Source organism: Pleurodeles waltl, chromosome 7 (assembly GCF_031143425.1).
Source record: "Pleurodeles waltl isolate 20211129_DDA chromosome 7, aPleWal1.hap1.20221129, whole genome shotgun sequence".
NCBI lineage: Eukaryota > Metazoa > Chordata > Amphibia > Caudata > Salamandridae > Pleurodeles > Pleurodeles waltl.
In genome coordinates, this window is record NC_090446.1 from 1,257,343,032 (window position 1) to 1,257,359,529 (window position 16,498).

Sequence of the window (16,498 nt, forward strand, 5' to 3'; positions counted from 1 at the left end):
ATATAACACTGATGGCAGATTAGTGATGAGGATCATTACTACATTAGGATACTAACACACAGGGGCGGCTCTTCCACAAAGGCAGAGGAGTGTCGCCCCCCGCCAGCAGCAGAAGCTGCAAACTTTTCAGAAAGAAAGGATAATAAGCTATGTTGGCAGGGCCTGGGGGTGACATGCACTGAGGGAGTGTGTGCCTGCAGAAACGCTGGAAAGGAGAGTGCCTCGGATTGGCGGATCAGGTACGTTTTTAATAAAAATAAAAATAAAAAAATGTAATGTACACGCCGGCCTAACCCACCACCCCCTGCTCCCCCTATGTCACTGTTGATCAGAAAAGGGCAAAGCCAAAATAGGCAAATCACATTTTGCCTGGAGCTCTAAAAAATCATTGCTGTTCGCTGTGACTGTAAAACTTCATAGTGTAGGAGTGAAAGACCCCCTTTCCCTTTGTGAATGCTGATTTTTTTTTTTAAACTCAGCCTTTTTTACTTTACATGAAACAGGCTGAATTTTAAACATAACGGCTACTTCATTTAAAAGCAAACCTAGGCATGGTTGTCTGCTGGTTTTAGAAGCCCACCATACTTGTAATGGCAGAAAATCATAGTGAGTTTCAATCTGTGACTTGCCACATTAATATTCATGAGGTAGGTCGAATTGCAACCAGCTACAATTTAGTGAAACGACCTATTAGTGTATAGGTCCATTCATAAAATATTAACACATTAAAAAAAGTTGGCCCCACATTACGACCATTTTTACAGAATGCATTATCTGCATGAGGTCCATAATGACACTAAAACAACAAAAATCAAATAAGTGGAAGAGGGCATGTGTTTTTATTTTAAAGATTTAAGTGAAAACTGTGCTAAGAAGAGCAAAGCACCTATTATAGTTAATGGCCATGGTAGACTGGGACTAAAGCGTGATTTGAGGACAACCGTGATAGGGTGCATGTCAGTTACACCAAGTAGATTGGCCTCGTTAGAGCCTGCAAGTAGGTAGGCTCAAAAAGTTTCTAAGTCCTATTCTCAATAGGGACGCTGTTGTTTTTCTTAGGGAAAACTGTTCTCCAAGAACAACAAACCCACAGTCCAATCCAACACAGTGGATCTGCTGGTCAAATACTTTTCGTGGAAGGTCCCCTTGAAGATCTGGAGCAAAAGGTTTGAAAAAAGTTCCTGAACCTCTTATGGTGCCCAGACAACCACATGAGTACACTTCCAAGGCTCACTGGACCTAAGGTGGAGCACTTAGGTGCTCTCAGGGGTCCAGGCAGATGGCACCAGCAAAGTCCAGTCTAGTTCCAACTGACACTGGTCATCTGGGATTCTTCACAAAAATGTCCTTTTCAGCTTTTTCATGTTCCTGGAGCCATCCAGGCTTCTTTGTGTCCTTGAACGGCCCAGGGAATGAGCCTTATGATCTCCAGAGATCTTTCTGTCCTTGGAGTTCAAGCTGAAGCACTTCCAAACACCTCATGTCCTTCTGACAGATTCCAGGTGTAGCAGATTCAGTCCACTTGGTATTCTTTCGCAGGTCCAGAAGAGCTCTCATGAAGGTGCCTTGAGGTGCAAATGCAAGCTTGCCACTACTAGTGGTGACTCCTTAGCACTTCCCAACATGTGAGGTAACAGTTTCAAGAGGCAATCTGACCACATTTTCATTAGTTCCTGCTGGCCTTCTTGCAAATAAGACAAAATGCAATGTGCAGGGCATTTTCAAGATGGTGAAATTCCACACTCTCTTGGGATCTTACGGCTAGGTGAGTATTTGGGAGTGTCATAGGGAATTCCCCAGTGGCCTCCCACATCTAACACTAAAATCCAATTTTGTGCAAACACTGCACTCACAACAAACCTAAAGACAGGTTGGACAAAAACAAGATCCTCCAACCACCAGATAGGGGATAGCCAAGAATCATCTTGACATCGTTTTCTGTGCTTTTAAGTGTGCCCTGAGTGTTACATGTGGTTCAACAGAGCTGTCAAGCAGGATTCAACAGTGTGGTATCAACAGGATGCCCACAGCCCCCACTCTTTCTGTGTAGTTCAGCGGGGTCACACCTGCCCATTCAGGTAGGGGGATCAGGAGAGGCTTATGCTATTTCACCTTCAAACAGTTTCGGCAGGTAAAGGGTAACTTCCTAAAAGTTACTGTTTCCTTAACATTTATTACAAATTCAACTTCACTATTGAATTTGCAATCTATTGACTCTCCATAGTTGTAAACCTACTATCAACTCAAACATGTTTTATGTCACACAGAGTTATTAATCTCAGTGCTGGAAACACATATAGGAGCTCCTATGGGTGGCCCTGCTAAGGGGTGCAGAGCTAAATGGATCAGAGAATATACCTATGACAAAGTAAGATGTTAATACCAAAGTTGATGAAGAGGAAAACTGTATTTTATCCTTAAAACATCATGCTTCCTGTGTAGGAGGGGAGTTCTCTAATTCAAAAGATTCCACCTAAGGATTTAGTAAATTTTGGTCCTCAGTGGTCAGTAGAGCATCTGTTTGGGTACTAAGATGGGTTCCCTGCCTCTGCCCTCCTGATAGTCATACTTTGTCAATCACTTGCTTGACTGCATTTGTCACTGCTTGTCAATATACCAATGTTTCCTCATTAACTTCTTTGAGACACTTCCTGTCCCAGCACTGGTTTCAGGTTTTTTATCTCTTAAATGCTCTTTTGAGCCTTCTTTTGCATTTGACTTTCATTTAAGCCATGAGCTCAGTTTAATTGATAAATGCAGGCTATATAGTGTTTGAAAAGCCACCTTTCTCTCTTGGTAAAAATGTAGGGTACACCCGCTGGGGCCCTTCACAGTTATCAGACGGTTTCTTTCCCCTTTGCTCCCTATTTTCAGGGCCTGTTGTAATCTCTTTGGGGTTTTAAACACGCGCACTACTGCTATTTATTCTTTGTTGTGCTTGTCTTAAATTCTTCATTTTTATTGGTGCATGTTGTGAAATGTCCGTCTTTGTGTGCTGAGGTACCTCCCATGTGATTTCACTAAGTGAACATTTTTGTTGGCCATCACACTACATCATCCTTTCTCCTGTTACAGCATGTGATGGCCCCTCCTCCAGTTTCAGTTTGCCTTTCATCCTAGCTGCGATCCTTTCTAGACATTCACGCAGAGAGCCAATAACTCTTGCGCTCACGCCCATGGCAGATGTGGCGCTTTGAAGTGACTTGCTTATGTCAACTGTTTTACTTTTTATTTTCAATTTATGTGGCAAGAAAAGTCCAGTTAGGAATTTACAACGCTAATAACTCTAACTTGAGCTAACGCGTGACCCGCTGCTTTGCAAATGCTTATTTGGTCTTCTTCCCAGGAGGGGGCACACTAGTTGTTGCTAGCATTCCTTACTACTTATCATGCCTATTGGGTTTGTTCCCTTTCTTCTTCCTTGGTATGATACTTTTTTGAACTTCTTCTCATGTATAGTAGATTGGTAGGGCTTTCCATTTTATTAGAACATTAGGATGTTGGGAGCTCCATTGAAGACAAGGCTCCTAATGCATGATAAAAGCCTGATGCTCCAACATTTCAATGTTTGCCTTACAGCAACAGCTGTTAACAAAGGCCTCACAGACCCCGAGGGGATTTGAATCCCCTCGGGCTCCCTGAGGCCTTTTTTATTTATTGCAACATTGTTTCCTCTTGTGGCAGAATGTTCTAATAGCCTTATAGCCCAGTGTAGCTGGGCTCAACCGGGCATTAAAGGCCTGTTCCCTTGTTAAAGGCCCTTGCCTTCGACTCTGGCCTTTAACGCTAGAATGAGACTTAAATGGCCAGTACAGCACATACGATGGGCTATAAGGCTATATTATAGTGCTTATTAATTCACCTCATTTGCATAGCCTTCTACAGCAGGATCCTTAGGACTGCCATTGGTATTGCTAGAAATATTCACAGGAGATAATCTTTGAGTACCAATGGATTCTGGACTTGATATTTTAGCCGCATTTGCGTTAAACGATTTCTTACAATTATCATAGTTTCCTCCAACATTTTGAGCATTAGCTCCTGCAGCAATAATTACGCTTTGACTTGGACAAGGACTCCATTCTGGTGCTATTTCCTCTTCAAAGGAAGACTGGAAATGCAGATCTTCAGTGAGTTTAAGCTTTAACCTTCTAATATTAAAGATAGCAAATCAGGATTATGATCCATGTGTCAGATTCTACTTTCAAGCAATAATAGCTTAGGGCTCAAAATCATCTTGAGTACTTGCAGGGATCTTAAATTTACGGTGTCCTGGTCTACTTGACAGGGAAGACTGTGAGTGTACAGACCACCTACCGGGAAGTCACATGTTTCAGATGATTAATAAAATGTAGCTTTAATGAATGTGTTACTACCTTTAGCGTGCCTAGCAGTTAATAGCCACATAGGATTACGTTTAGCAGAATTATAGTGATATGCACTGATACTGGTTTTCATTAATTCAACAGGCACATATGGCAGAGTATAGTGATTGAGCATGGACCAGTTTGCTAAAGGGGTGGTGCTTTTTAACTGGTTCAGCATAAGCCCTGGCTGAACACAGCCTGTCCTTGAAGAGGGCATCCCAATACAAGGAGGAGTGAGGGGTGGCAGGTGGCAGGTGGCTAGAGCATTATTGGCTGTATAAGCCAGCACAACCACAGTAGCAGTTTCTACATCTATGACATCTCCAGACGGTCTACAGTTCTGTTCCATACATGGTTTCTCACAAGGGCTCTGTGGTAATGTAGCATCACCATGGGAGTTTTCATTTCAGCTTTATGCCTGCTTTATCGGTGTGGGTCTGAGCCAGTAAGTCATTGACAGACCTAGCGGCTTCCTTGGGAGTTGTGTCTTTCCCCGGTTCTTTGGAAATGATTGTGCATACAAGTGCTTCAGTGCCACAAGGCATGGTTACCATCGGACTAGTTATTGAGACAATTGCTCAGTGATGGATCATATGTGTGGGAGGCAAATCTTCAATCAAGGTCTCACCAGCCCTTGAGACTCCTTCAGCAATGTTAATACAGACCCCCGGGTGATCATGACAGTCATGACAGGGTTTTTAATAACAAAATCAGTGATCAGCTTCATACTGTTTTGAAAGTTGCTATTTTTCCCTACCACTGTTTTCCCCTTTGACTTTGTTTTTAAGGAGTCTACTCTGCTGACCATATTGTATACTTTGATTGTTGATTCTCTAATGCATTTAGATTTGTCAGCTTGCATGCACTCAAAGTTCTCATAGAGCTCATAGCACAAGCCACCTTTGGCAATGATGACAGCAGCTTATTATAAATCTGCAGTCCTTCCGGTAAGATGAAGGTTCATGGGCGAAGCTTGAAAACCGTCATGATGCAGAAGGAGCAGAGGGACAAAAAGCAGGGGGTGTGGAAAATATAAAGCATTTGAGAGTTTGAAAATCCTGCTGAATCAAGTAACAGATATGTAGTGGAATTTAAGGGATGCCAAAGGGGTGCAATGACTTAGCTACCTCAATATGGGTCAGATGAAGGGCTTGGTATACACTTCAGGATATGATGGTAATCTCAGTCAGGACAAACTCTTGATAAATCTGAATGCCTTTTTTGATTAAGGGGGGTAAGGTAGAAATCATTAGCTGCACTGGGGATGCCTTCACTAGTAAAAGGGGGCCTCGCCTCAACTCGCCAGCTCAACCCCAGATTCCAGGGGGGAACCAGCAGTGAGACCCTCACAGTCTAGGGGCATGGGCACACCCAGCCACTTCCAATATACTACAGCCACATGTAGAACTTTGACAGTTACATCCTTAACTAGTAAGGACTGGTAAGGCTGAGGAAAAGATGATCATTGCTTACTGATAATATCTTCCTCATCATAGTCCTAAAACCCCTGCCTCTCTTCCTGTTTATGGTATGGATTTTTAACATTTCAGAAAGTAAAGGAGGGGCTATTTAAACAGTGTGGTGTGTATTTTGAAGAACCTGTATTGAGATAGACGAAGGGCAAGTGAAAGAGAATGATTTTCTATGTTAAATATGTAAAGATGTATATAACACAAAGAAAGGGGGAAGTTTAGAGACCTGTCTGGGAAGTAGGATGTCTCAACTAGTAAGTACTGTGATGAGGAAAGTGTACAAAGAGGAAATGACTATATTGCACTCACATACTTTTATATTTTTTATTTTTATATAGTTCTGCATTTGGACTATGCTGCCAAACTACATAGTATATAGAACCGATATGAGTGCCACTGTCATTTGTGACAAATTGAGTTTCCTGCATTTTCTGGTACACTGCGTACAAGTAGCAACTCTGGACCTCTTCTCTCTCTTCTTTTGCTCTATCTCTAAATTATTTTGAAGCTGAGATGATGACTCTTCCTGCAGTCACCGCTGGAATGGCTGACATGCCACTTATACCAACAGTTGTTTCCTAGTTCTTCCCAGTAACATGGCTTATAAGAGCAGGAGGATCCATTGACTCCAGCAATAAGGTAGAAGCATCACACTGGTCCTTATACCTTGTCAGGAACCAGGTAACAGAATCTTCAAAGCTTTTCTTCTGTCTTTTTAACAAAGAACCTTCAGAAGAAAGCCAGCTACTTGCCTGATCTCACAAAGATTTTCTCACAATCTGGCATTATATAGGGTGATCCATAACCAATGGCAGGTGAGGTTAGTAACCCCTGAAGTATAACCTTTCATTCTCTTCACAACAGACCTCCATCTCACTTTCACAACCATGAAAGGTGAACAGGTCCTATGATGATCTCCTTCCTTCTCACTGCATCTCAAGTCCTTCATCCTGTCAGTAAAACATGGATCCCTTCAATGGCTGTCCCTACTATTGGTGTTTGTCTATTACTTCCAGACATTGACCTAAAGGCGGAATAGGTGTGGAAAGGATGGGCCATCTTGGCCGGATGAGGGGACCTGTACCAAGCACCATGTACACTTCAAAGTGCTTTGCCTCCTGCACACACAAAGGAACGTGGCACCAGGCTTGCCTGTCTTTTGTCTATGCACAGCAGTTTAGGACCTTGACAGGGGAAGACAAATAACTTTTCATTACTAGATATGGGGGTAGGTTAGGGATTCCCCTCACACAAAGGCTTTTGTTTTTAGGGGTCAGGGCACATGCACTAGGAACTGGAGAGCAGTTCTTCAGTGTGCAGAGTTAAAAAATAGCAGCATAAGTAATTAGGGGTGACCAAGCAAAAAGAGGTACTTTCTCACAGTCATTACTGCTGAATATGTATATATGTATGTATGTGGTATTTCTATTGATTGGACCTAGCCAAACAACAATGGAGCGCTGTATAATGTCAAAGGCACGTGTGAATTCAATGACAAAGAGGGGAGGAAGCTGTGTTGTGAACTGTTAATGCATTGTATTAATCTGTTCTTTAGGTGTTGTGAGTGGTAGGTAAACATGATAGATGGTCCATGTTTACTTTCAGTGCTCTTAGAAATTACACATTGAATTGGATTTGAGAAAAAGCTCATATGGCCACACTTCTAAAATGGGGGTACAGAAAAGCAAACAAATCCAGTTCAAATCCAAATAAATGGCTTTTCTATAGTAGTACTTTTACTCCTCTCATTTTTTAATATGTGGTTTATGTGGCATTACCCTTATTCTTCATTTATTCTTCATTGATGTGTAAATATAGGGGGTCATTCCGACTCCCGCCGGCGGCGGTAACCGCACGCCCGGCGGGAGCCGCCGAATGACCGCACCGCGGTCAAATGACCGCGGTGGCCATTCTGGCTTTCCCGCTGGCCTGGCGGGCGACCGCCAGAAGGCCGCCCGCCGGCCTAGCGGGAAAGCGCCTTCAACGAGGAAGCCGGCTCCAAATGGAGCCGGCGGAGTTGAAGGCGTGCATCGGGTGCAGTGGCACCCGTCGCGATTTTCAGTGTCTGCTTGGCAGACACAGAAAATCAATGTGGGGCCCTGTTAGGGGGCCCCTGCAGTGCCCATGCCATTGGCATGGGCACTGCAGGGGCCCCCAGGGGCCCCACGACACCCGTTACCGCCATCCTGTTCCTGGCGGTGAAAACCGCCAGGAACAGGATGGCGGTAAGGGGGTCGGAATCCCCATGGCGTCGCTGCTTGCAGCGCCACCGTGGAGGATTCCCTGGGGCAGCGGAAAACCGGCGGGACACCGCCGGTTTCCCGTTTCTGACCGCGGCTGTACCGCCGCGGTCAGAATGCCCATGGAAGCACCGCCAGCCTGTTGGCGGTGCTTCCGCAGTCGTTGGCCCTGGCGGTCAGTGACCGCCAGGGTCAGAATGACCCCCATAATGTCTTAATTCAGCACTTTTGTCAATCATATATTAAGGGCCATGTTGTAGACTACTTTTCAAGTGGCATACTGATATAATCATCAACTGTCAGACTTAGTTATTGCTATATGCTACATTTGTGTCCATTGATGCAAGGCAAATGTGTGGCGTTAAATGTGTTTTGTAAAATACATTTTCAATTTCACTTCAGGAGACAGATAACCGACCTGTATGAAAAGGGAAGTCTCGCTAAGGGCAAATGCCTATTAAAATTACATGGACGCTAATCAGATTTTTTAGGCTCACCTCATATAAATGTAAGCTGTTTGACTGCTAAAACGGTACGCTTTTCATTCTTATGCTGGGTATAATTTATAGACAAGTAAACTCACAGAATTAAAAATGGAATTACATCTGTCATATAAAGTAGTTTATTAATCCTTTATCATCAATTGAAGCTAAAGTCAGTGGCTGCTACCACCAATCAAGGGTGGTAGGGTGGGGGGGTTTGCTCAGAGGGGAGTGGCGAGGTATAATTATTTTTATTTTAACTTACCTGCCGCTGCTGCTCTGTCCCATGCTGCTCCCAATCCTGCTACCAGTCACTTCCTCTCTTCCCAGCAGTCACCACAGGCTCCCAATCCAGACGCTGGTCTCATACTAAAGCTAGCATGAAAGCAGTGCCAGGATTGGGGCGAGCAGCTTGGTCCGACGCTCGCTCACGCATAGGGATCCCTTTGCCATTTCTCCAGCCAACACAGCCAGGTAAAGGAATGTAGATGGCAGGCCAAACAGACATCCGCACTTTACAGTGCCCACCACCCCTCCCTATGGCCTGGCCTGCCCGCCCGCCTTTCATTCCAAGCTGTCAGAGAGACAGCTACAAATAAAATGATAATAACATATTTTATTATCATTTTATTTGCCGCTGCCTACCTGACTGAGCTGGGGGTGACGCTCCACCACTAAAACAGAGGATCTGTCCCTGGCTTATGTACAAAGCAGTTTTCGAAGATTATTGGCAATGGGGTAATCCATAAGTACATTTTTAAAAACCAGTTTGTTTATATTCAGCATACACCATTATGTTTTCTAAATTTAGTGTGGCTCCATTTTTTTTCTTTTCAAACTAAATTCACATGCGTGTGCTATCTTTGTAGTTTCATAAATTAAGTGGTTGACATATTTTTCTGAAAGCATCACATGCTCATAACCTGTGTTTGCAATAACTTACAGGCAGCACGAAAGGGAACTCCTATTTTTCCTTGAATAGTATTTACCAGAACAATTTGTCCAGTTCTTCTTGAAATCATGTCGGGAAGAATGGCTGAAAAACAGAACGAGGGAGAAAAGTTAAAGCTTTAGGTACTGTAATCCGTACTTTGAAAAAGACTGAACATTACCTACCAAAAATCGTTTGGAAACTTTAACCTAAGTGGATGTTTTTGCCATGCATATACATAAGGCAAGAATAATGTATGACGTTTGAATAATTATGTAAATTATATTTACAGTGGAAGGATTTTCACAGCTGGAAGATGCATGCTTATGCAAAAAAGGTGACGTGATACAAGATAGACGTATGGTCAAAGTGAACATGACAAACTGTGTTACACAAAACACAGACATAAAAGATTAAACTGCACCCATATGTACACTGCACCTAGTAAATGACAAAATTATTGTTATTATAGAAAATCAATTATAGGCTCATTTAGTACTTACTAGGTAGCCCTGTAGCCTGCCAGGCAAGTGGAGGTTATATCTCCCACTACCTTGGCGAAGAAGCAGCTGCCTGTCTAGAGAGGATCTCTAATCCTACGATAGGGGCACTGCAGCAGCGACTCCACTGTAAGCCGAGGGCAATGCAGAGGGTGGCCCGTGTTGTTTTGGACCTGCTCGGCTTCTGTTTGTTTTCTAAACGCAAACTGCCAAAGTGGAAATGTTTTTTTGTAAATCAAACAATTCATGGCCCTGCATTGATTGTGTGCCAGGTCATTAAAACATTTCTCTTACTGGGAACTCTGTACCTTGTTTAGTAGTTCTAGGAATGGAAATCAAGTGGTTTGACCAGATCAAACCTGGCAGAATTTGTTGCTGGAAACAGAACTTATATTGGGAAGTACCCCAGAAATGGTGTCCCCACTAATTACCAATCCATAAAAACATCCTGGAACCCCAGGTAATTTAGGGTGCACAAAATTGCACCAGTATTAATCCTCAATTCAGAATAACAAATAATTACAGATTTTTTTTAAAAAAGGAAGGGGTCATTTTAAGTTTAACAATTCTTGAAAATGTAATTCATTCTCCCACTGATGGAAAATGTATACCTTAGTAAGTTATTTTCTGTTTATTTGTGAAGCTCACTATCACCTGTAAGGTGAGAAATCAGATCCACTGAGAGATCAGGTCCACTGATTACAGAAAGAAGTCCGGTACCAGATAACAAAATATTTTTGACTGGTGCTACTACATGAGATTAGCGGTCAGTAAACAATGCTTTGTGTAAACACATTTCACCACTGTAATATGAATGCAGGCTTCTGGAGGTGGTAATGTGTGGCAACGATGTTTGTACATCATCGTTGCCTTTTGTTGCGGTGGTAATGTGTTGTTTTGTTGTTATTGCAGTCGTGTTTTATGCTGTGTTATATCACTGTGTTGCTGTCATGTTGTACTGTGGTTGTTATTTCTATTCCCCTTAGACTGTTATGCTGTTTTCTATCCTGTTGTGCTTTAGTTGTGTTTTTATGTTGCTTTGTGTCATGTTATTGTGTTACGCTCTGCAGCTTACTGTCGGAATGTCAACAAATGCTTCTCATGTCCTATTAAACTTAAAGTTCAATTGACAAACAGCCATTTACCACTGTACAAGGTCCTAATTTTTGTGGTCGAGCCTGTGAGTGCATGAGCTTGTGCATGCCTCTCCTATGTGAGACTCTGCTGTGTTCAGTACAGGGCTCGGGCCCCGCCTGTGACTCACCATTTGTTGGTTTGCATGGCATTCTTCTTTACAGCCTCATAATTCGTCAACACATGCCTGGCATCACTTCCGTTTCTCTGTGTGGATCAGTGATCAAGCACTAATTGATGCAACTTAATTAGTGCCCGTTAGTTGCTCCCAACGTGATCGAGGTACTGGTTGTTGTTTTAACTTCGAGTGCCCCACAAACAGAAGGCTTGTGACTGGCAAAAACGTGCCCAGCAGGCACAAAATTGCAAAGTTTTGTTTTTTAAAGCTAACTTTATTTTCTTTTGCCACATCGTCTTTTCTTAGTTTTGTCTCATGTTTTTTGTTTTTGCTTGTGGGTGCTGTTGTCAAAAGATGATAACTAATTTGTTTGAAATGTCTGAGACCTATTGCATTGATTGGTGGGGCAACAGTTATTTATAGGTTCAATAAACTGATACCTCGAGGATCGTTAGAGTGCAATAAATATCCGCTATCACAACTTTTCCCAATCCACACTGGTCATAACAGTTGTTTTTCTGTGCTGCAACAAAATCTACATGTACCAGTGTTTACTAGTGATTTCCCTCTGGGAAATTTCAGAAGGTATGACGTTGTAAGTTACCTGTACTTGGGCAAAATTGAGGGGGGTGGTAAATACTGCTAAAATCTTTGGAGATAAAGAGCCTCCTTCAGACTGGTATTGCTGTTTTTTTAATTCTTCACACTGGGGCACAGCTCTTCAGGCCCCCACATAAGTGCACTGATCCATAAAACATGATAACATTTGTAAATCCTCACATGGGTTATTTAACATGCCAGTAAGCCATAGTATATGGAGCAGGAAATACACACATGGCATGGAACTGTACGACAGCACATAATGTGCCATCGACTCAGCTGACAAGTAAACTATGGCTTCAGGCCTCCATGTTTCAACTGCAGCTTTCAAACCAGCAGGGAGGTCAGTCAACATAACCTTTTTTGACTTTTAAATATTAAGTACATTATTTGTAAGTGGACCTTGTAGACCACAAGGTAGTCCACTTAGTTTTTAAAAGTGAAGCATGTAAGAATTTATGGCAGGTATGTGACTTGTCCCGAAAATAATTGACTGGACCCCAAAATATTTTTCACTGTAAAGGGTTCTAGCTGTCTGCGTGAGAAAAAGTAAAGTAGAATTCTTTTTGTAGATTTGGTTAACATAAGCTAAAGAGTCATTTAACCACTGTTTCTAATCCAGTTCAGTAGTTAAGTTGAATTTTTGCTAAACAGACAAATCTTTGAAAGTTATACCTTTCATGCCTGTAGCTCCAATAGGCTAATTAACAGCTGTGTTCCTGGTCAGTGGTATCCGCTTGGTGAGGAAAGAAAACTGCCCAAAAAGCAAAGACAATACCTTTGGTGTAGAGGCAGGAAGACCTGGATGTGAAGTAAGTGGCTAATGCTCTCTCAGGAAGGGCATTTGGGGAGGGTTCAGAAACGTCATTAACTTGAAAGAAGCCAGGGTGAAACCTGCCAATCCTATAGTTAAGTGTAGAGTGAGACCTGGGAAAGAGAGTATGTTTAATTCCAGGCCATACTGCAGTCATTCCGGCTCCCTCCCAGTGCAAAAGGGAACTGTCCTAGAAAGAGTGTGGTGTGGTTAAGGAGCAGGGAAGTACTCATTTCCCTAGAGACACTCCTTGGTGCGCCACCAGTATCTCTAGTTGCCAAAAATGTCTGCCATTTTTTTATTTCACTGTTTGCCCATTGGTTAGGAAGTACGTAGGAGACACACCATCCACCGATTTGTTAATTGAACAGAAGTGGCACCTAACCCCTGCTCCTCAAAATACATCTAGACCTTTGGATTACAAAATAGGATGAATCCTGCTGTCAGTTATGTACGAGAGTCAGCTAGTTTGCCATAGGGACTGTTGAGACTTTCCATCCTTGGTGTGGTCACCCCTAACTTTGTGCCTCTGCTTTCCAGGTTGTTGATGTGAGCTGGACTCTGTTTTTGCTGTTTTTGATACTCTGGGCACTTTACCACTGCTATCCAGTGCTAAAGTGCAAGTGCTTCTATGTAAAATGTATGCGTAACTGGCTTATCCATAGTTTGCATGTTTGATTTACTAGTAAGTCCCTAGTAAAGTGCACTTGAGGTGACCAGGGCCTGTAAATCAAATGCTACTAGTGGGCCTGCAGCACTGATTGTGCCACCCACATTTTTAGCCCTGTAAACATGGGTCAGACCGGCCACTGCAGTGTCTGTGTGTGCAGTTTTAAACTGCCAATTCGACTTGCCAGGCCTAAACCTTCCCTTTTGATACATGTAAGGCATCCCTAAGGTAAGCGCTTGGTATCTCCATGGACAGGGTGCAGTGTATGTTAAAGGTGGGACATGTACTGATGTGTGTTACATGTCCTAACAGTGAAATACTGCTACGCTCAATCATCACTGTTGCAAGGCCTATGTCTCTCATAGGTTAAAATGGGGGCTTCCTTTAAATAACTTAAAAGTGCAGAGTCCCTTTGAGAGCACATAGAAATATGGAGCTTGGGGTCTCTGAACTCACAATTTAAAAATACATCTTTTATTAAAGTTGTTTTTTAGATTGTTAGTTTGAAAATGCCACTTTTAGAAAGTAGCCATTTTCTTGCTTAAACCATTCTGTTTGTGGATTGCCTGTCTGGGTCAGTTTGACAGGTGGGCTGTTTGTGAATCCCCTCTAGACAGTGAGACAAAGGGAGCTGGGGTGTAGCCGGCATATCCTGACGAGCCATCTGTGCTAGAGTGGAGGGAGGAGTGGTCACTTACATCTGAATGGGCTGTGCCTGCCCTCTAACAATGCAGTTTCCAACCCCCTGGTGTGTGTCCGGGGCCTGGCATGGGCAAGGCAGGATCTTGTGAACAACAAATACTTTCCTTTGAAGTATGCCTGATTCAAAGCCAGAAAGTGGTATATGTATTGGACCCAAATCCCCAGGAAATAATATCACTTCTGGAACCAAGAGGAACCTCTGACAAGGAGAAGGGATGAAGAGCAGAGGAGGAGCGCTGCTCCTGCCTGTGACTGTGTTTTGTTGGGCTATCCTGCAGTTTCTGCTTCTGCCCGTGAAAGGGGACAAAGACTGGACATTGTGGTGTATTCCTGCTTGTGAAGAATCTCCAAGGGCTTGAACTGAGCTTGCCTCCTGTTTTGAAGTCTCAGGGCCATCAAAGACTTCCTATGCCAGCACCTGGACTCTCTGCTGAGACTCCTGCCCTGCCAAGTGGTGCCCTATCCAGTCCCTGGGACCTTGAAAGGTGATGTTTGCATAACAAGAGCTGAAAATCCATGCACTGAACACCATGGGGGAGATTTTCAATGCACCATCTACAACGCAGCTGATAAACGAAGGGCCACCAGCTTCGTGGCTATAATCTACGCTCCACCTGCATCGCGGCTGAGAGAGCAATGCATCGTGGCTGGAGAAATGACGTGCAACACCCGCTTGCGGCTGCTGATAACAATGCAAAGCCCACGCAACACACTTTTCTAATACCGTGCGATTGGATTTTCCACGCATCATCCCTGGGCATCAAAGTCAACCCGACTCTCCATGGATCCAAGGTGCTCCATTCGGAAATCGACACATCGCTCTCTTGCGAGAGAGAAAAACAACGCATCACCGACCCGACCAGAGAAGAAACAAAGGATGGCCTCCCTTGAGTGAAAGAAATCGACGCATCGCTGCCTTTTCCAATGAACGCTTGCCTGTGCGGCTATATTTTTTACGATAACAACTACTTTGTGCAAAATCAACGTTTCCATTGATTTCTATGGAGTAAGACTCTTATTCATTTGATAATTCATATTTTAACTTGTATATGTTGGATTTTTGTCATTTTTGTCTTGTTGTATTCAGATAAATATTACCTATTTGTCTAAACTGGTGTGGTGTCCATTTTGTAGTGTTTTCACTGTAATACTGTGTGTTTTGGTACAAATACTTTACACATTGCTTCTGAGATAACCCTGACTGCTTGTGCCAAGCTACCAAGGCAGTAAGCAGGGGTTATCTAAGTGTGTTTCTCCATTACCCTGACTAGAATGAGGGTCCTTGTGCGGACCGGGGTTAACCTGACTGCCAACCAAAGACCCCATTTCAAACATTGGAGATCAGCGGTGACCATTTGGACTTGTAATTCTTCTTGACCTACAGTGATTAAGTATACACTACTCTTTCCGGTGCAGACCATCACATGACCACATACCACTTGTTTTTGCTTTTGCTCTTTTTGAACTTTTTTTACCTGCTTCCATATTTTTGGTGATCTTTTTATTGATTCTTGAACTTTTCATTGAGAACTCTTTTTCTGCCTTGGAACTTTGCACTTTTGATTTGCCATCATGTCTCAATCTGGAGATGCACCAGCTGGAGCTGTTTTTGAGTTAGGGAAACTGGAAAGGTACACAGTTGCTCAGTTGGAACAGTTCTATAAGGATCTTTCCTGTCCCATTAGGAGCTCTACCAGGAAGCAGGTGCTGCAAAAGGCACTGTGGGCCTGCATGACAGAAAGGAGGCTGGGTGGCACACAGAGGAGGAGGATGAGGATGAGGAGGTGCAGTTATACACAGTGGTATAGTGTGTGGACCTGTTATGCATGGGGGAGGGTCTCCATGGCAGGTAGCAGTGTGTCATCCAAGGGTCTAACTCCTGAAGAGTTACAGGACAGACAGGCAGAGAGGACTCACCAGTTGGAATTAGAGACGTTTAGGATGCAAAGGGAGATGGAAGAGAGGAGACTGGCCATTGAAGAGAAAAAGTTACTGCTGGCTCATGAGCTCAGCATGAGGGAGCTGGATCAGAGGAGACAGTCCAGTAGGGATGGTGGCAGCAGTACCTCAGTGCAGCCTGAGAGAAGGGTACACATTTCTAAAGACATAGTGAAGGATTGTAAGAGGGAGGATGACATATACTTATGGTTCAAGGGGTATGAGTCTGCTCTCCATATGAACCTGGTCCCTGGGGCACATTGGGGAGCTGGTCTGTGGAAGCACTTTCTATTAGAGGGGAGGGACAGTCTGACATTCTTAGGAGATCTTCAGGGACTCACCTACACCATAATGAAAGATGCACTACTCACAAGGTATGGTCTGACCCCTGAGAAGTATAAGGACAAGTTTAGATCCTACAAAAAGAAAGAGTCCCAAACTTGGTTGGAGTGTGTAGATTCCTTTTGCAGGTCACTGGATGGTTGGGTGAAGGGCAGTAAGGTAACAACATATGAGGGGCTTTACAATTT

General features: G+C 43.4%; 1 protein-coding gene across 1 annotated transcript in view; it reads right to left on the reverse strand.

Annotated features, from left to right (window-relative positions):
- Window positions 1-16,498, reverse strand: part of DHRS7C (dehydrogenase/reductase 7C) — a 151,406-nt gene that overhangs the window by 58,438 nt on the left and 76,470 nt on the right. Inside the window, exon 5 of the mRNA XM_069200421.1 lies at window positions 9,505-9,597. Coding sequence (XP_069056522.1) covers window positions 9,505-9,597 — 93 coding nt within the window. The remainder of the gene's footprint in view (window positions 1-9,504; window positions 9,598-16,498) is intronic.